This window comes from Eutrigla gurnardus, assembly GCF_963514095.1.
Source record: "Eutrigla gurnardus genome assembly, chromosome: 8".
In the NCBI taxonomy this organism is placed as follows: domain Eukaryota; kingdom Metazoa; phylum Chordata; class Actinopteri; order Perciformes; family Triglidae; genus Eutrigla; species Eutrigla gurnardus.
The window spans coordinates 27909298-27928749 of record NC_139922.1 but is presented as its reverse complement, the minus strand read 5'-3'; the positions used below and the strand labels follow the sequence as shown (position 1 = coordinate 27928749).

The window sequence follows — 19452 nt, the reverse complement described above, 5'->3', positions numbered from 1 at the left end:
AAAGGAAAGAACATTTAGCAGTTGAAATTACAAAATATATAGTCAAAACAATTTTATGGTGAAAAGGAAAAAGACCTTTTGAAGAAGATATCCCTGCCTATGTCAGACATTACTGTTAATAACCTTACTGTAGTGAGTGTTCACCGTTAATATGAATATATGAAGCCTGTGTTTGGCATCATGTACAAAATATAATAAAATAATATGTTTTTAGTCATCTCCTCCTCCCTCCCCCATGAGAAGGAATACTAAAGTTTAAATTTGAACACTGGGATGAGCTTTGAATAAAGAATTTAATTTAGTTTTCAATGACGATAGCCCACATTAATAATAAAACCCAGCTGAATAAAGCACCCGTTTGTGTCCTTTTCCCGACGATGAGAAAAATAGAAAAACATCATGTCATGAAAGCATACATAATAACCCAGGTTTGTCTTGTTTACTCCACTCTTTGATCATTTGTACGACTGTAACTGATACTGTTAAACGTATAACCTCATCTACATATAAATGTAGATGAATGTAGCTTAGATTTTGAATATTATTATATTGCATAAGTGTATTTTACTTAGACCTACTAAGACTGTTGTAGTTCTATTTGCCGTAGTCACTATATCAACATTGCTGATTATTATTTATCAAATGTATCATTGTGTACATATTTTTGCAGCAATAGTCAAGTCTAAAATAGGTATTTGGTAATATATATTGTGATATTTTGACATTAACTATTGCTTCTTAAATTGCCATAGAGTTAAATCGACGTTATGACAAACTCTCCAAGCAATCAAAGTGTAAGATTTCCTTCCACTTCACATGCTTTGCGTTTTTTTGTGGTCACCAGAGACTTCATTACACTGACAGCTTTTTCCTCCACAGTTTTAAAGGCACGTTACAACGTGTTGGAAAAACCCTTCAATATCATAAAATCAAAACATCCACAATTTAAAGTTACAATAATGATTGATCTAAAATAAAATTATAACCGCGGAGATCGACTGCATTTAAGCATGTAGTCATTTATCGGTTTGCGAGACGGAGAAAAAGAAAAAATACTCGCCGCCCAACGTGGGGCTCGAACCCACGACCCTGAGATTAAGAGTCTCATGCTCTACCGACTGAGCTAGCCGGGCGATATTAACACAGCGACATTCTAACATTATATATGGGTACATATATGCGTACACTAGGTAGCCTATATCCTGTGTTATGGTATTATATGATCCGAGGTGGCGTCATATTGTACTGTTGTGATTGTGGGAAGGTTAGGACCTGCTCTCCCGGTTCTGTATCATACTGACCCCTAGCGGCAAAGACAAAAAAAGTGTATCATCTAAGAGGATTTATTTGGATGCGTCTTTGACACAGGCTGCAATTTATTGAGTAACAACTAATATGGCTACGGCATTGCTTAAACACATAGCGCTCCCCCTACAACCTCAAAGACAACTTAAATCAACGGTTAGCCTAGCATTAGGCGACGCTAGTGCAACCGTTGGTTAGCTAACGTAAACGTCCAATAAAGTAACATATGGCTAACAATAAGCGTCACTGCAATTTAGGGTTCGTTTATAGGAACGCCATGAAAAAAAACAAAAAAACAGTTATCTGACCGTGGCTTTCCTCCGTACATTGTCCGTTAATCACTGTCGAGTTGGAGTTGACAGATTGACGCTACCATAATGTAAGTTACCTGGAAAATGTGCTGCCTTTTGAACGGGAGCGATATCAAAGCACATAAAATCCCAACTTCCGGTGATCTTTTTTCTTTCTTTTCAAAGTAAAATATTAAATGGCAGGTATGTGAAAAAAAAATGCAGTTCTGTTGCTAACGTGTTGTCCGAATCCGTTACGTATGGGTTTGTGGTACTAGCTCCGTCTGTCACTGAATGTAAAATATAACTTGAGCAAAAGTATTATTAAAAAAATAATAATAATTTAATTCCTACTATGCTGCATGCCAGTAACCTATTTGTCAGAATCCATTAATCCAATGTTGTCATCAGTAATCAGTGTGTGAGTTTGGAATAAGATAGACTAATAAACGAAACTATAAATTTAAAGGCCTGAAAAGTAAGATTTAACTTAGGAGCCATCAACAAACATAACGTGCTAATACAACTGGGTAAATATGCAGGATCTGCCTCAGGTAATAATGCTCATAATGGTGTGAATTATCTAATCTATTTGCAAGTAATCAGATTACCGTGGCTCTTGGGTTATACCATTTCCAAGCAGACCTTCCATTTACAATTTTCACTCATACTGTTAACGGCTTCATCTTCTCTCCCGTTAGTAATTTAGGAAACATGAGCGCTTAAGTGGAGTCCCTGAATGTACCACGGGTTCTCCCATCTACGTCAACTGACACTGGGCGGTTCATGAATGGGGTTCTGAAGTGGGCGGGTCCGTCGTCTGACTTTTACTGAGGAAGTGGGTGTGTTGTGTGTGTGTACTTTGGTGTTTGATTTTTTTTGGTGCGCCGTCTTCATGACTGTTTTCGAAACGCACGAGCCGCTGTTCACTGAGCGCGCGCGGACTGCAGCGGAGCGACCGGCGAGCATCCCTCCGTTGAGGCGCCAACAGCAGCCCGCGCGCGCAGCTAAGCTAGCTAGCGAGCTAGCTCCCATCAGAGCCGGGCCCGTGTAACGGGCAGCCCCGGGGACCAGGAGGAGGAGGGTAGCGCCGCGTCCGTGAGCCATGGGGTTCCGCAAGAAAAACAAGAGCCCTCCGGTGCTGAGCCACGAGTTTGTGATCCAGAATCACGCCGACATGGTGTCGTGCTTGGCCATGATTATCCTCCTCGGCCTGATGTTTGAGGTACTTGTGTGTATGTGTGTGTGTGGACGGGAGCTAGCCTGTGGTTAGCCGAGTGATGCTAGCTGCTGATAGCTACGGTTAGCTTGACATGACAGCAGCAGCAGTGCTCCGGGCAGGCAGGGCGCTAGCGTGTCTTGTCTCTCCCTTCTCATGTGTCTCACTGGTTCCAAAAGAAGATGGCGATGACGCTCACTGGCCACAGCTAACAGGCCTTTTTTTACCATTCGGCTAATAAGAAATCACGATTTTGGCCTTTTGACAACCTGATGTCTGCCTGCATGCTACACATTTGATCACTAGCCCCTTTGGATGGACACAGCAGCTGACTTTGATTTAAACAATATATTGGCCTCCCCCCACCCAAACCCAGCAAACCAGGCTGGACATGTTGTGATAATTGATCAGATTTGTACCTGTGAATATGAATATTGGTTATAATCATGGCACAGAGTTGTCGATGCATGTATTCAAGAGGAAAACCATTATACACACAGCAACGGTAGTGAACTTAATACTTCATTTTTTGCTAGAGAACCCTGGGAGACCCCCTTGGAGGTCCCCAGACCCCAGTTATGGGGCTCAGGGAGTCCAGGATCCAGCAGTGACACAGCAGTCCTCGCTAATTACTCACAGTAGGCGTATGAAATTGTGAATATGCCAAAAAAAAAAGAGGGTATCACGATGTAGCAAGTGTCAACGTTTCTACAGTGTTGGTTTTCATAAAAACAATAGGCTCGGCTCCCTTTGTACAAAATACATCCAGCAACAAACTCTTATCCACACAGAATCCGTCCACTGACCTCACTCCTTTCTTCTTGTTTCAGGTCACAGCAAAGTTTGCCATCATGTTCATCACAGTCCAGTACAACGTCACGCAAGTTCTCGGTGAGTTTATAGGTCCAGCAATCATTTCAGTACTTTCAGTAGGCCACTGCATTTCTCTGCACCTGGTTTCTAAATAAAAGCTCAGCACTTCATCGCTCCCTTGTTCTGCCTCTTTAGCCATTTTTGTTGAAGCTGTCAACTTTGTGTTTCTCTTCTGTTGCAGACGAGAAGAGCGACCCGGTGAACTTCTATCAGTATGGGCCTAAAGATGTGGCTACGGTGTTCTTCTACCTGCTCATTGCCGTCATCCTTCATGCCTTGATACAAGAATATATTCTCGACGTGAGTACATTGATATCCAAACTCTGCAGCTGTCGAATTGACTCACATTGTTTGTTGTTTGCTACTTCTCTGTACAAACACGGCATGGGCACCACATTTCCGTTCTGGTCCGTCATTATGTTTTGGATAACTATGTTTGTAAAGAATCCAGCTCCAACCCTTCCAGCTGCATGTGCATGAAAGCATAATGGCTGAAAAAGATGTTCTCTTTGTTCCGACATCTTTTGTGTTTGATGTTGCCTTCCGCTTGGATATCATTAATTGGAAAATCTTTTTATATATATTTTTATTACAAAAATAAAAACCCTTTTGTGGACCACATTCAACAAGTATGTTTTAGAATCCCACTTTTTAATTTCTGTCTTGAAACAGTAGTGTCGGCATTGAAAACGGTTTTGCCTGGCCATTAAAGGACCAGCATGTATGATTTTAGGGGGATTAACGTTATACTCATAAGACTGGTGATGCAGGTCTCCAGGTTTTAAAATAGACACTCCAGTCCAACTCTCCTTTAAAATATGCAATAGTCTGTGGCGCTGGATATCTCAGTTGATAGAGTTGGCGCCCCATGTACCGAGCCTAAGTCCTTACTGCAGCGGCCCCGGGTTTTAATCTGACCGGCGGCCCTTTCTGTGTGTCGTTGTCCCCCTCTCTCCCCCCTTTCCCTCACCCTGTCCTCTCTGAATAAAGGCCAACAAAAAAAGACTTAAAAAACTCTCATGTTTTACGTTATCTGAAGGCCACCGTAGGTTCTCGAGGGGTGACCAGAGGGGCAATCAGTTGGTTGCAGTCTGCAAACTCACTGTTAAGTTGTCACTAAATCCTAAACACTGGTCCTTGTCTGTAAGAGATACCCTCAATGCACTTATGAGACGGGGGACAAAATGTGTGAAATGTGCATTCAATAAGGGTTTCAGTGTCTTGCTCAGGTACTCGGAGATGTCGAGCATCGACTCAACCATGCAATGAATCATTCTACTTCCTGATCCACCCAGAGTGAAGACAGGCTTTAGAAAATGTGAACCTATCCTTCACCATCAAAGCACTGAAACTGGAACAGCCGTGCAAGAATGACAATGAGCTGCTCTACTGTGCTGATTCCAATTCATTTTAGGCAGTTAGGACTCCGTAATAGGCAGTATTATATGCTTGACCTCCTTCTCTTTGTTGGGAAATGAGATGTGAGGAGCCTAAATATAATGAATTAAATGTCTCCCACCCCCATATCAATGTGTTGTATTAATGTGCTCACCTTTTTGTGTAATAATTTGTTTTCTAATTTCAGAAAATGAACAGGCGGTTGCACCTTTCAAAAACCAAACACAGCAAGTTCAACGAGTCTGGACAGCTGGCGGCTTTCTATCTGTTCTCCTTCATCTGGGGCTGCAGCATCTTAACGGCGGTACGAGGGTCAGGGGTCACAGAGACGCACTGTCCCAGCATGCATTAGACTTTATCTTATGCAATGTCTCTTCTTCTCTTCTCTCTTTTTTTTCTCAGGAGGACTTTGCAACAAATCCTACTTTCTTATGGGAGGGTTACCCACACACTCACATGGTGTAAGTAATGAAGCTTATATTATTATTATTATTTTAATAGATCTTAAACACTTAATTCCAATTTTAAAGTAGGGAAGTATTTTGAGCTGTAACTGATCCAGCCCCTTGATTAAAAATGCACACTTTTTTATTACTTTATCTTCTATCAAAGTTTAATCTCATAGTTGAAGCTTAATATTATATATCAATAAATCACGTTTTGGATTCATGCTGTGTTTTTTCTTTTCGTGCATGACGCTGTTTTGAAATAGAAGTTACTGCACTGAGCACAACCTGAGCTGTTATATATTAATGTGATAAAACACCCAGATTCTCACCTCTGCACAAACTTTCCTCTGTCTAGCTTTCAGGTCAAGTTCTTCTACATTTGCCAAATTGCCTATTGGCTCCATGCACTTCCTGAGCTGTACTTTCAGAAAGTACGGAAGGTAAGGGACATGCAAAATGTAATATGTGAGTCAGCGGTCAATGGTAACGCTTCAGATTACGATGAAATTCACTTTTACTAGTTGTGGTGAAAGTTTTTTTTTTGTGCGATGGCCGTTTCAGCCAAATACCTTTTTTAAATCCTGTCGTTCCTAAATACCCTTTTTTTTTTTAATCCTGTAGTTCCCAAATACCTTTTTTGAACCTGTAGTTCCCGAAGACTAGGTCGTGACCTCACAGGAGCTCACAGCAGATTTTTAGAGCGTCGCCAAATACATTTGCAGACTTTCTTCCATAGTTTCATATTCAACATTTGTATCTGCAGTACACCTTTGAGCCACACGGGGGAGCCCGGATGTTCGTATTGTTGTGATAATTGTAGTCTGGCATTGGCTCTGATGTGAAAGGCTAGCACACATTGTGTTGTTGAGAGGGGGAAAACAAGAGCTCCGTCCTGAATGCATTCATTTGTTTTGTCAAACATTTAATCTCTTCAACATGGCTTGTTTAGATAGTTTGATATAGACATAATATAATAATGTATAATAATAGAAAACTGGTCAGGCACAAATTCAATTCACACGATTTATTAATATTGCCATTACATTTTTTTGGGGGGGGGGGGACTACTTTTAAAGAAACGCACATCAGCCAGTTTTACACAAGAAAGAATATAATGTTAATGGACTTGTGGTTTGTTGGATCATGCATGTGTGTTCAGTCATCCAGATAACTTTTCAGCACAGTACCGTTTGTGGTAATTGACGCTAACACAAACTTTCCTCCTTTGTTTGATTTCCACAGGAGGACATCCCCCGTCAGCTCTATTACATCTGCCTTTATGTTGTCCACATCACTGGTGCCTACGTCTTAAAGTGAGTGAAATAATCTAATATTCTGAGCGTATCCTCTGAGGATGAAATGAAGATATCGTAGGTGGTTCTCTCACAAAGATCAGATTCATCCGGAGAATGACTGAGAATATTTAAACCAGTGCCTATCGCAGGAAAGCGTTTAAAAAGAAAAAAGGAGTACGTCATTATGTGATTAACGACTCGGACACAAACATGCGAGGAGAGATTTGTCTTTAGTTTTTTCTTTGAGTGATGAGTAGCTGCTCTCTTATTTGACCTTTGACAAATCCATCCAAAAATAAAGTTTAAGGCATCGTGGACGCTCCTCTTCTCTGGTAAAAGATACAGTTATTATAATATTTCCGTGGTCAGGCCAGCTGCCCTCATGTTTACTACAGTGGATACATAAATCAGTTGTATTAGGGCTGCTGTGATGTAGTAGAAGTGGTGTAATGTAATGAAAGAGTTCACAGCCACATTCTATATGAAGATGATGGTGTTCAGTGGCGTCTCCTCGCTGTCATCGTGTGCTGACTTGCCCTCCGTTAACCCCGTGTCGCCGCCCCTCCCCCCGTTTAGCCTCCACCGACTGGGCCTGGTGTTGCTGGTCCCTCACTACCTGGTGGAGCTCCTGTTCCACGCTTCACGCCTCTTTTACTTCAGCGACGAGAACAAGCAGAAAGGGTACTGCTTTTCCTTCACTTGGGTTTATTTTTCAACCTGTATTTTCCGCCTCCCTGATCACAACAACCTGATGCAATGTTTGTTTTTCTTCCCCTTTTGCAGTTTTACTCTGTGGGCGCTACTCTTCGTCATCGCCCGCCTCCTCACCCTCACACTCTCGGTTCTGACATTTGGCTTCGGGCTGCCACGCACAGAAAACCAGGGCTTCTCCCTCGCGGAAGGTAACTTCAACGTGCTCACCATCAGGCAAGTCCTCAAAAACAACGCCGTGGCCAAAGTTTTGTTAAATCACTTTATTGTTGTGCAGTTCTTAAAATGTCTCCCTTCAACACTCTCAGGATGACGTGTCTGGCAGCTATCTGCCTCACGCAGGCCTGGATGATGTGGAAATTCATTAACTTCCAGCTGAAGAAGTGGAGGGAGCACAGCCAGAACCAGGCGTCGAAGAAGAAAGCCGTCAGCCCAAAAATCAAGCCTCACAAAAGGGAACCAACGAGGGGTGAGTGTTCAAGAACCTCGTGATGTGATGCTGTGTTTCCGTTTTCTGAAATATTTCTCATCGGCGAACAAAAACGGCTTTCAACATGAATGTCTTCCAACCGCTTGTCTCATCAGGAGGAGCTGCCAACGGCGTTGTGAAGTCCGAGGACAAAACATCACCACGGGCAAGAAAAGCCAAAGCTTCCTAGAGATGGAGGGGGGAGGGGTTCTGACAATGTGACATTACACAGCTTCAAATTTGATCTACCGCTCTTCAAAACAAAGCGACTCAGCGCACTAAGAAACCTCACGACTGTCCCTTTTTTTTTTTAAACGTTCCGCACTGCCGTCTGCTGGGATCGATGCTTTAACAGGATAGATTTCAAAGTGTCCTTTAGTGTGAAACTTGGATCGCTCCGCCGGTTACTTTTAAAACTTCACTAACTTGACATCGAGTCAATTAACGTCAAAGTAACTTAAAAAAACAAACAAACTTCAGGGCAAAGTGCTAATTATCAGATCGGCTGCGTGGGGGTGTGATTTTAAAGCATGGGGTCGAGTCCACAACATTAAGCCTCGCTCGACTGCTTGTTGTCAGGAAAAAAATATTGTTAAATGCTCGAGAGGACTACATCGTGTTAGTTTAGATATTCGACATAGCTGCAGCCGGAGAACTGAAGCATGTAACGTAACTTTCCGATGATTTTTACTGCTGTTATCTGTCAGCCTCTTGCCTTTGACATCCAACACGTTGTTCCAGGATCGAGGCGACTGATCCCAGGAGGAAGCCGCGCTGTAAACCTGCGACGCTGTGCTGCATACAGTTAAATCTTTCTCAAACGGCATGATCGGAAACTGTGTTCGGGGCTGCGATCCAGTCCGTTTTTATATGGTAACGTAAACGCATGGTGGTTTAAGGCTCAAGACTTTATGGCTAGTTCCTACATGTCCTGTCGAGTTTGCATCTCTCTCTCTCTCTCACACACACACACACACACACACACACACACACACATTCAGTGGCCTTTTTCTACAACTGCTGCAAGAGGTTTGAGTTATTTATTGTTGTTGTTGCCATACACTACAGATGGTTATTATTTCCTATGCTTTGACGAGCTATAACCAGCAAACACGGCGGTACATAGCAACTGCTTTTAGTTTAATCCAAACGATACAATCTTCCTTCAAGTGTCCTTATAATGTCGCTGGTTCGTATCACTTGTTCTTGCTCGCGTTGCCTTTTGCCTTCTGTGTTTGCTTTTATTTAATTTATTTATGTTTAATTCTCGTGTATCAGGGGACAAGCTGTGTGTGTGTGTGTGTGTGTGTGTGTGTGTGTGTGTGTGTGTGTGTGTGTGTGTGTGTGAGAGAGAGAGAGAGAGTTAACTGACCGTGAATGACGATGACGGCGATGTTTATTGCTCGTCTCGTAAAATACCTGTTGCCGGTGTTGCAGAGCATGAAATGTTCCAATCTGTACCCCCCCCCCCCCCCCCCGTTTTGTTGTGTATCACAATCAGGTCCTTACCCCCAACACGCTTCTGTGTGAGTTGTGGATCGTACGTTCTGTAGGTAATCGGTTAAATGCTTCTGTGGTTCAGTGTCCCCTCAGATCACCTGTGTGAGAGAGATTCTGTGATTTCTGTCCTCCCTGCTTCACCTTTTCAATGATCCTGACATTGCTAACGGAGCACACACACACACACACACACACACACACACACACGTATTGTACTGTTGGCCAGGCCTCTGGACCTGGACCTGGACCCGGGAGTCCCGATCCACCACTGTGCACGTTGAAGCTCTGTGCAGAAAAGGACTGCGCTACCTGTCGGAGCTCGGGATCATCGTCCAGAGCGGAGGATGAGGTGAAGACGGCGTTCATGTTTTGCTCCCTTTAGTGCTCCTCACTGGGACTCTGGTGGTCTTTAATGCCCCCCATGTCAGTGTTAGGCGGTGTCATAGGAGGAAAGGTGGAGCAGAGGACTTATGTACCAGCCTGTTATTAAAACCAGATGTAAAAGAGAAGAAGGAAAAAAAAAAGTAATTTAACCCTACACTGTACTTAAAATATGTGTCAGATTTTTAAGATATTTTTATAGAGCGGAAACTGTTGACATTCACTGTTGTCCAGTGCACATGTGGAATATTTGTTTTGCATCCATAGATATGAATTGTGTTTTTTTTTTTGATATAAGAATGGAGCTTGCCGAAGTGTTGCCGTTGGATATATACGTCGTGTGGTACGAGTGTCAACGTTTCTGGTTTGTTTTAAACTTCATGGCCTTATTAGAGCGGCGCTGCGTTCACACTATGCTGCAGGCGAACCCGCAGCTTTCACCACTACATGCTTTAGTACGACGGTGAGGTCATCGTCATCATCCATCACACCAGTTTAAACGTGCAATCAAGAGGAGCAGTTTCGTCGGTGTGGTGTTTTTATTGGCTCCGGTCCTGCAGGTGTTTTCTTGCTCATCAGATGTCTCACTAATCGGCAGAGGTTTAGGCTCTGACCCCCCCTCGCTTCGAAGACACAATAGCCTGTATAATCCCACAGGAATGCACTTTTTTTTCGTCGTCAGAGCACCATAGCACTGCTCACTTGGGCTGTTTTCTGCATCGATTCTCAACGAATCACAAACCTAACGAGTAGTTGCTCGATTTTTCAAATGTATGTATTTTGTAATTGTTTGAAAACAATAAACAACAAAGATAGGACTGCAATGATTGAACTGCAAGAGCAACCTCTAGGTCATTAATGCATTTCACCATGAGATCACTTAAAAAAAGAGACGCCTCCACAGCAGAGACACGTTTATTGTACTCTATTAATTCATTCTGCGTCGTCCTTGATTTGTGTTCGTTTTGCTGCTTGTTGATAGATGTCGTCTCTGAACTACTCTGAAGATATATATTTATGCAAATTCTTGTGAGTTCTAATTGTTTTTATTCCCTCGTCACTATTTTCTTTTTGTTTTGTTTTTTTATTTCATGTCTGAATAAAGCTTTCATTCATTACAAACTTTTACGTTTTTTAAACGTGCTGCCCACAGCTTAAAGTAGTTGAACCGTCTCCATGGAAACGCCATGTAAGGGTGGGGGAAAAAGTGCACAATACATTAGGAGAGCTTTACATAATGATCCACTCGTGAGGGTGAAAGAGGAGCTGAAATGTCATTGAGGAAGCAGGGATGCGTAGCAGATATTGGGGTTCTCTCTCTCCTCCTCATTACACCTTTACACCTATTTCACTTAAAGAGAGAGAGACCTACTATATTATATTTTAAAACATTTCTCATTTAAACGCTGCCCCATGTGGGTGATATTGGCCAAATCTTACCTCTTGATTAATTACCACCAGGGGGCAACGCTGAGCTTTTTCTTTTTTTTTTGCCTGAGGGACAGAAGCAGTCTGCAGGGGCATAGCTGCATACAGACCTGCATTAATAAATCACTAGTCAAGAGTGAGAGAGACAGAAACATTGTCTTATCACACAGTACGCAGCTCTTCAACTCTTTCAGTTTGAAGTCAAACGACCCAATGCAGCACCCATGTGTTTATCGTAACAAGGGAGTGTTTTTGAGGCGGGGTGGGGGGGTGGAGAGACCTCCGCCTCGACCCCCCGTTGTGCGATTTCACCGGTATTGTTGTGTTAACGTGACATCTGCATGCGTGGATGCTGAGGTGTGGACCCAACACACCACGAGGAGCAGCCGCTCACTGCTAATGCCTTGTGTTGTTTCAGAGTAATGGCTTCCCTCTCAGCAATCAGACAGCATGATGGATCAGTGGGGGAAACAGAGGCAGACTGGAGCTCCACAGGGTCAGCACAAGGACAGGGGTTCACACACATGCTCTCCATCACACACACACACACACACCCCGATGGCTGCATCCCCAAACACACCTGACCTGAACCCCCTGAGTGTGTGCTTCAAAAGCAAACTTGCAGAAAGAGTCCAACAGCAGGATCCAACTAAGGTGAGGGGAGGGGGGGGATCACTATCTCACTCTTTTTTCTTTAATTCCTCCCCTTCATCCAATGAGGATAAATCTCTGGCTGAATCGTCAGTATTATGTGTAATTTCCATATAAATTAGCTTCATTAAAAGGGGAGTACTTTCTTATTTAACGAAGCTCATTTGAAATTCTGTATTTAATAAGACATGCAATCCCAGACTTGCAGACTAATAGCCCACAATTAGCAGGACTAGAGCGTGTGTGTGTGTGTGTGTGTGTGTGTGTGTATGTGTGTGTGTGTGCGTGTGCGTGCCTTTGTGTTTTGTACATGTGTGTGTCAGTGTAATCTCTCGGAAAGTATCGTCGTCCCTCAGTGTTATTTTCATTGATTTGTCTCAAATGAACAAATTGGGCAGCAGCTGCTCTCCCAGCCGGGTTTCGGAGCACGATGGAGGACCGAAGACGCTCGTGACCTCGCCGTTGTTTGTGAGCGAGCAGATGAGAAGGGAGGGGGGGGGGGGGGGGGGGGGCAACAGAGCAGGTGTGCAGACCAAAGAGTGCAGCAGGGGTGGAAACATCTGGAGGGATCAGAGACAGGGGAATGAAAAAGCAGCAAATGGAGTGAAGGATAACGGTCAAGGAAGGAGAGGAGGAGATACAGACAGACGGGGAGCAGAGCGCTGTGATTTACTGTAGAACAAAGCAGAATAATGGAGGGGAGAGTAGGTGTGTGTTGTGAAGAGGAGAGCGGCGCCCTATCAGTGTCCATCAGAGCCAGCAAATGCAAATTAGAGCAGACGCCTAAATGAGAGAGGACAGGTGAAAGAAAAGAGGCTGCAGACAACAGGGAGATAATGAGAGAGACTAAACGGCTGAACGGGAGGGGAAATAAAGAGATGTAGGGAAAAAGAGATGTTAGCAGGTATGTTTTCATCCAGATTCACACCTTATCCATCTTTCTATCCATTAATTTGTGCATATTAATGTTTATGTGACTTAATTATTCAGGCAAGGAGTTTCAGAAGGAATTCTTATTTAGTAACATCTTAGTAAAAAGTCGAAGAAATACAGCAACTTTACACTGTTCCTTATATTATCTGGATGTCAACGACTGTATTTCACATTGTTAGGGCCAAAAGGCTACAAAGCTAAACATGACTGTTTGTATGTGGAAGTTCATTAATGGCAAAACTGTTGAAAGGGTATAAAACTAATGGAAATGGAAATCCGTCAAGTCAGGATTTGAGTGAGAACCAAATGATAAGCAGAAGCATAGATGAGTGTAAACCGTATAAATGAGAACTGAAGAAGTACGGCCTTCTTTGCTCGACATCCTGTTGCACACTTTCGGTTTTGGAGCGCTTCATCTCTCGCAAACAAAACTGAAAGTAAAACTCGATTTGATCTGTTCAGGCTCCGCCACACAGCAACATTCTGCAGCTTTATTTAACCCTCCGAAAGACGACAGTTAAGACCTTCCACCCTCTGTGATGTCTGCTGGTTGTAGGTGCTTAAAACCTGGATTGGTTACAGCGTAAATGTGCAAAATGAATAGGTTTACAATTCATAAACTGATCTACATACGGACATAAAAGGTGTCATTATAAACAAAATGATTAGAAGCATTTACATTGCCTCTCAAAGGCTCACAATGTGGCGACGGCTGAGCCACTGGCTTGCAGCTAACAGTGCTGAAAGCATGAACAGTGCAAACTCTAACAAAATTGCTAACGAGCTAAAGAGCGTTTATCTGAAGGGCTGGAGCTGTGAGATAACCAGGAACTAGCCGGCCCGGTTATTTTCCGACAAAGCAAGGAGAAGCCCCGATAACAACACACACAGAGGGAGACATTATTCTTAATGCTCTGAATCCCAGATAGTGTACCTTTAAGTTGCACTCCTTTATTCCTTGCTGCTGCATGACCCAAACCAAAACAATGTGTGGCGTAAACTAGCGCAGACCTCGGTTACGTATTCGGCACGTGTCGCTTCGGCCTTCCGGCGTTTTCTTTGAGAGACACAGAAAACCAGAAAAAATGTAGCAGGAACGTGAATTATGCTCGTCCTCTCGACGACGTGGAATGTTTCCGGCGCTTGCATGCGGCTATGAACTGACAACAAGCTGTGCATCTAGAACACGAATCTTTGCACACACACACACACACACACACACACACACACACACACACACACACACACACACACACACACACACACACACACACACACACACACACACACACACGGGCCAGCCGGTAACTGGGACAGCTGACAGCGCTAGCAGGGTCACGTGTGTTTATACAGTCTCATCTGTTCCTCCCTCGGCAACACGCTACCACGGCGACGGTAAACACACCAGGCTGCATCTTCCAGTCTCACTTATCCCTCCCCACCCTTTGAGGGTTTTGGTTTTCCCAAACAGGCAACGTTATTGTCCCTCGAGGCTTTCCAGTCAGTGATTCTACAATGCCCCCCCTTTTTTGGGGGGCTTTATATGTTCAATCATGTCGTATTGATTTTGCATTGGATGATGGCGAGGTGGGTTTCACCACCAGAAATGGAGGCGGAGGGCCTTCATGAAAGTATGACCAACTCATTTACCTTTTAACATGAATCTTTCTTCCTTTATGTGTCCTTTTTCTTGATTACCTATGTGCAACCCCCCCTCCCCCCCCTCATATAACTGTATACATTATATATCCACATAAGTGCAAAAGGGACCTCTTAACCTTCCTCTCCTCTGCTTCAGAGTCCAAATTGCAACATCATTTTCTGCATATGGGTTGCATCTTTCCTCTCCCCGTGTCTCACATCTGTGTGTGTGTGTGTGTGTGTGTGTGTGTGTGTGTGTGTGTGTGTGTGTGCATGCATGCTGTTCCACTACCCTCCTGAAGCCTCTTTCCTACCTGTTTGGAATTTTAAACAGCTCCCCCCCTCTTCCTCTCACCTTCCCACAACTCTCTCTCTCATTCTCTGCAGTCCCCTTAAATTCTCACGCAACAATAAAAGGGTATAACGCCGGTAAATAAAACATGATTCCCCTCTCTTCTGTTCACACCGTAAACCTCGAACGGATTGACATCAGACAGGAAGTATATCGGCTTTATTGTACTCTTTTTTTAGGATTGTGAAGACACAGTTTGATGCTTGTAACGTCTGTTGGATGTATTTCCTGTTTTTGGTTTAGCCTCAGGCAACACTATAGGATTCTCCAAATGATGCCAATAAGTAACATAATAATAATAATAATGTGAAACTGCAGACTGAATATAGAAACACAATTCCCCACTGTTTCCAGGTTAATGAGTTAATGTCCTTCACTCCACGCTGCTCTTATTTACAAACAATATATTACAATGAATTTATGTGGAAGCAAAGCTCTAAAACAACTCTGAATTCCAATAATAATGCAGCTTCATCTGTCATGCAGTAATCATGTCAATAAAGTATATTATAATTATAAACTTTTATTCAGGACACAATGGAAGGTCCATATTATACGGAGAATAACCCAAGAATAACTGATTTTCCTGCTCGAGCTCATTTATTACAAGCAAACTTTACAGAAACGACGACAACGATTGTTCAAAGAAAGCAGCAATTTTCATACGGAATAAAAATAAACTAAGACATCAATAAAATAATGATTCATGTACCCAGAATATTTGTATTTTTAGTTAATGGATAGAAAGATGAATTTTCCTTTCATTTCTGTGAAAGGAGATATTAAATGTGTGGTCAGACGTGATGCACACTTTGAGTGTTTTGTAGACACTTTGTGTCTACAAAAACAGGATTTTCTGCTGTCACCTTGAACACACTTGAACACCAGAGCAACTTGTAAAATCCTTGTTGCTCTGGAGGAAGCACCCCGATGACATCATCCGGGTCATCCAGGAACTACGAGAGCTGCTTTCAGATACTGATGTTATACATGCAAACATCTGCAATAAAGTTGTGATGCTGTGATGATGCGAATACAGTTTCTCTCCTTCATTTTTAGATTTTTTTCGCTGGTTCACTACAGTCAACCTCAAATGTGCTCCAAGTCTAATTTATTTTAAAGGAGGCTTAAAAAACTCTAAATCCTTAGGCAAGGACTTATCCCCCATCCCCCCCCATCCCCCCCTTAATGTGTGACTGAGAAATTTGTTCGATTTGTATAGTTTTTTTGTGAAATGAGCGGTTGTTTTTTGGATGAAATAAACATTTCTGTTTTCTTTTTGTGGGATTTCCTCTCCGAGATATATTCTAATCACCTTTTCTCCTTCTCGGCGGGTCTTTTAGTTTTTGTCTGATGAATTATGACTGACCCACGAGGCTAATTGCTTTAAGCCTCCTCCCCACCTGATTCCAACGATTCACTTCTCCCATCTTGCACCCCCTCCTTCCCTCCCTCGCTTTCTACCCACCCAGTCAAACCAGTGTGGTTTCACCTTATTTCCCACTCCTCTGTGTTCCTTCCAGCTACAACGCTTCCTCTCCTCCATCATGCTGACAACTCCACACTCGCTTCTTCTTCTTCTTCTCTCCCCACCTCTTTCATACTCGTGTTTCTTTAACACCGTATAGGTTTTTTTTCTTCTCCCCAGCTGCCGTTCTCTTCAGGCAACAGCGTTTATCATTATCTGTGATCTCGTCTCTTCTTAAACTGCCTTAAACTAAAACTATCTCATCATCTTGTCTCACTTTCTCTCTCACCGTCACGTTCTCATCTTCTTTCATTCCCACTGTCATAGACACAACAGTGTGTGTGTGTGTGTGTGTGTCTATCCATCTATCTGTGCTCTTGTCTGCCTGGCATCACCATAGTGGTGGATTTTTTTGTGTGCTATCAGTCCCCTGCCTTGTATGTCTTGGCAGCAGTTCGCGGCGCTGTGCCGACGTGTCCCAGTTCGTGGTCGGCTCGGCTCCGACGTCACGGCTCCACCACGACCTCGCCAGCTCGCATATGGAGCCCACATATGGAGCCCACATATGGAGCCTCATCCATAAGAGAGAGGGGCCTGAAGGAGCCCCCCCCCAACAGAAGGCTGGCTCCTGCACGATGCAAGGTGACATTTTAGCATTTTGTCAGTTTCACCAGGAAAGAAAAAAGCCTGAGTTTTGATACTGACCCATATAATACCATCACATGTCCCCCCAACGCCCTGATTCTGGTGTCTATCAGTTGTTTTCTTCTTCAACTAGAGTGTCATATGAATGAAAATGACTGTTTTTTTACACCCGAGTTTGAGGACTTGCATGTCGGCAGTGAAACTGCTGCAGGTTTTCGGTTTCACAAAGACCACAATATGAACATTTCTCACGCTTGACAATTTTTGAGCACATAGTCCATAAAAATACTGCAACATCACATATGTTGCATATATCATTACACATCAGAAATTCATATTTCTCATACACACATTTAACTCACAATGGCATGCATGTCAAAATAATAGTTACACATTACAGTAAAATATATATATAACTATTTTGATAGCTTCTTCTTCAGTGATGGAAGAATTATACCACAGTGCAGAAATACACTGATAAAATAAATAAATAAAAATATGCTATATATTCACAACATTTGCTATCGACATGCAAAAACACAATGATATACTACATTAACATCTACTGTATTTACTACCGGTATTTATACAAACAAGGTGCATATATGTACATCATCTGCACATTACTGCTTTATTTTGCACTTCTAGTTCGATTCTTTACAAAATAAAAGTCTAATTATGTGAGGAAATTAATTTTAATTGGAATTTAATCTGATCTTTTTTCTTTTTTTTACAAAAATGTAAGATTGGTTTTTTTTAAGTTGTATAACTATTAATCCCAAAATGGCACGAGCGAGTCTTTGATTCATCTAAACGACCAACTCATCGTTTTCAGATGAGGATAAGACCTTCGTGTCCTAATTTGATCTCAAGTTTTTTTTATTTTTAGGGCTGTCTACTTTTCTGTGCCCCCCCCCCCCAGACCAAAGCAAACAATTCCGTGTTTGCTTTTCATTTAACTGAAAATACACACCGAGTCACCTCCGCTCCGCTGCCGTCGCTGACATCCGTCTGTCGGCTGCTAGACACACGTTTGCCCTCCCCCTCCCCTCCCCTCCCCTCCCACCTCCTCTACACCCCCCTGCGGTGGTTTAGGAGTCGCGCTTGTAGTCCTCTTCCGCGTTCGGCAACGTAACTGGCCGCGGCGCCGCTCCGCCCAGTGGAACTCGCTTACCCAGAAGCCCCCGCGCGCGCGCAGCAGCAGCCCTCAACTTACAGAACTGGCTTCTTGGGGCTTCGGGAGTGTTTCCCATTTAAACAAACAGTGCCGAAGATGGCGGAGAGTTAATGGTGTAAAAAAAAAAAAAGAAGAAGAAGAAGAAGAGGAAGAAGAAGACATTTATCGACCCCGGCAAAATAAAAGAGCGAGACGTCCTCACGAGGTAAGCTGCTCGCGAGGCGAGGTTTTTATATTTTCGTCGCGTGCACCGACAGCTCGTTTCTGGCGACACTTTCTGCATTTCGCTTTGCATTTCGACAGAGGACGGAAACGTAGTGACTCCTTGCTCCCAGCGTCAGTGCACACACACTCACTAACACGCACGCACACAGAAACACACACAATATTGGCATCGCTACGGTGTGGAGGGCACCGTGCACGCTCATTTAGTACATGACAGCAAAGATTTACCAACCTGTTCGTGCGCGGCGCCCGCGTGTCCTGTCTTGTTTGTCAGCCGTGCAGCTGCAAAAAAAAACACACGATTTTTAAAATGTATATTTATATTATACACTAAACTTGATCACGCAAAAAAGCAGTGCACGCGCACAGGCTGGTTTGCATTGCAGAAGTGTGTTCACATAGAGCATCGGGGAAGTTTTCATGGGGGGGGCTCGGACACACACACGGCGTGATTAACTCGATAGTCTGTAGGAAACTGTACAACAGCTGAGTCTGACGCTGTCGCAACATGGGGGGGTGGAGGGGGGTGCGCGTGCAGACACACTCCACTCTGTCATATGCATCGTGGTTTAAAGCGTCTGCTGGTGTGTTTTAGCCATGTGGGAAGAGACAGGACATGCTGACTGTCTTGTCAGTCTGTCTGTCCTCCCCGTCCTGACTGCTGAGCGATTTAAAAAAAAAAGAAAAAAAAAGTGCGCTGACTCAACTGTATGTCTGGTGCAGTTTGGTACCCAGTGTGAGGCTTACATTGCCACTAAATGCACAGGTGAAAGGAGCGAGGTGTCATCTGCTCAACCCCCCTTTTTTTATTTTCTTTTTTAATAATGTGTCTCACTGTACATCTGCAGGGGGCAGCAGCATGGAGCCACTAACTGCCCCCCCCCTGCTATCCTGTAACCCTGAAGGGGCCACAGGTTTTGATCCCTGACACTTGGTGTGCCCCCCGTTTGGTGTCCTTGAGCATGACACCGGAGACCTAATTACAGTACCTGCTCGGCGCTGGATAATAGCAGCCTTGCTCTTAAGAGTGTGTGTGTGTGTC

General features: G+C 43.5%; 2 protein-coding genes across 2 annotated transcripts in view; both read left to right on the top strand.

Annotated features, from left to right (window-relative positions):
- Nucleotides 1–2420: 2420 nt before the first annotated feature.
- Nucleotides 2421–11022, top strand: LOC311017033 (translocating chain-associated membrane protein 1-like 1). The gene is made up of 11 exons (XM_084015143.1): nucleotides 2421–2820; nucleotides 3645–3705; nucleotides 3869–3987; nucleotides 5273–5389; nucleotides 5488–5546; nucleotides 5890–5974; nucleotides 6777–6847; nucleotides 7406–7510; nucleotides 7613–7756; nucleotides 7849–8009; nucleotides 8126–11022. The coding sequence occupies exons 1-11, from the start codon at nucleotides 2701–2703 to the stop codon at nucleotides 8197–8199; spliced, it is 1116 nt and encodes a 371-aa protein (XP_083871269.1). The 5' UTR covers nucleotides 2421–2700; the 3' UTR covers nucleotides 8200–11022.
- Nucleotides 11023–18236: 7214 nt separating this feature from the next.
- Nucleotides 18237–19452, top strand: part of LOC311017176 (nuclear receptor coactivator 3-like) — a 49490-nt gene continuing 48274 nt past the window's right edge. The window contains 1 exon segment of the mRNA XM_084015352.1: nucleotides 18237–18390. The gene's annotated coding sequence lies outside the window, so the exon portion shown is untranslated.

Excerpts from the sequence above, each read along its gene's own strand:
- LOC311017033 (XM_084015143.1), top strand. The coding sequence starts at position 2,701 with ATGGGGTTCCGCAAGAAAAACAAGAGCCCTCCGGTGCTGAGCCACGAG. Across the intron at positions 3,706-3,868 it reads CAACGTCACGCAAGTTCTCG|ACGAGAAGAGCGACCCGGTG; the intron begins GTGAGTTTATAG and ends CTTCTGTTGCAG. Across the intron at positions 8,010-8,125 it reads CAAAAGGGAACCAACGAGGG|GAGGAGCTGCCAACGGCGTT; the intron begins GTGAGTGTTCAA and ends TTGTCTCATCAG.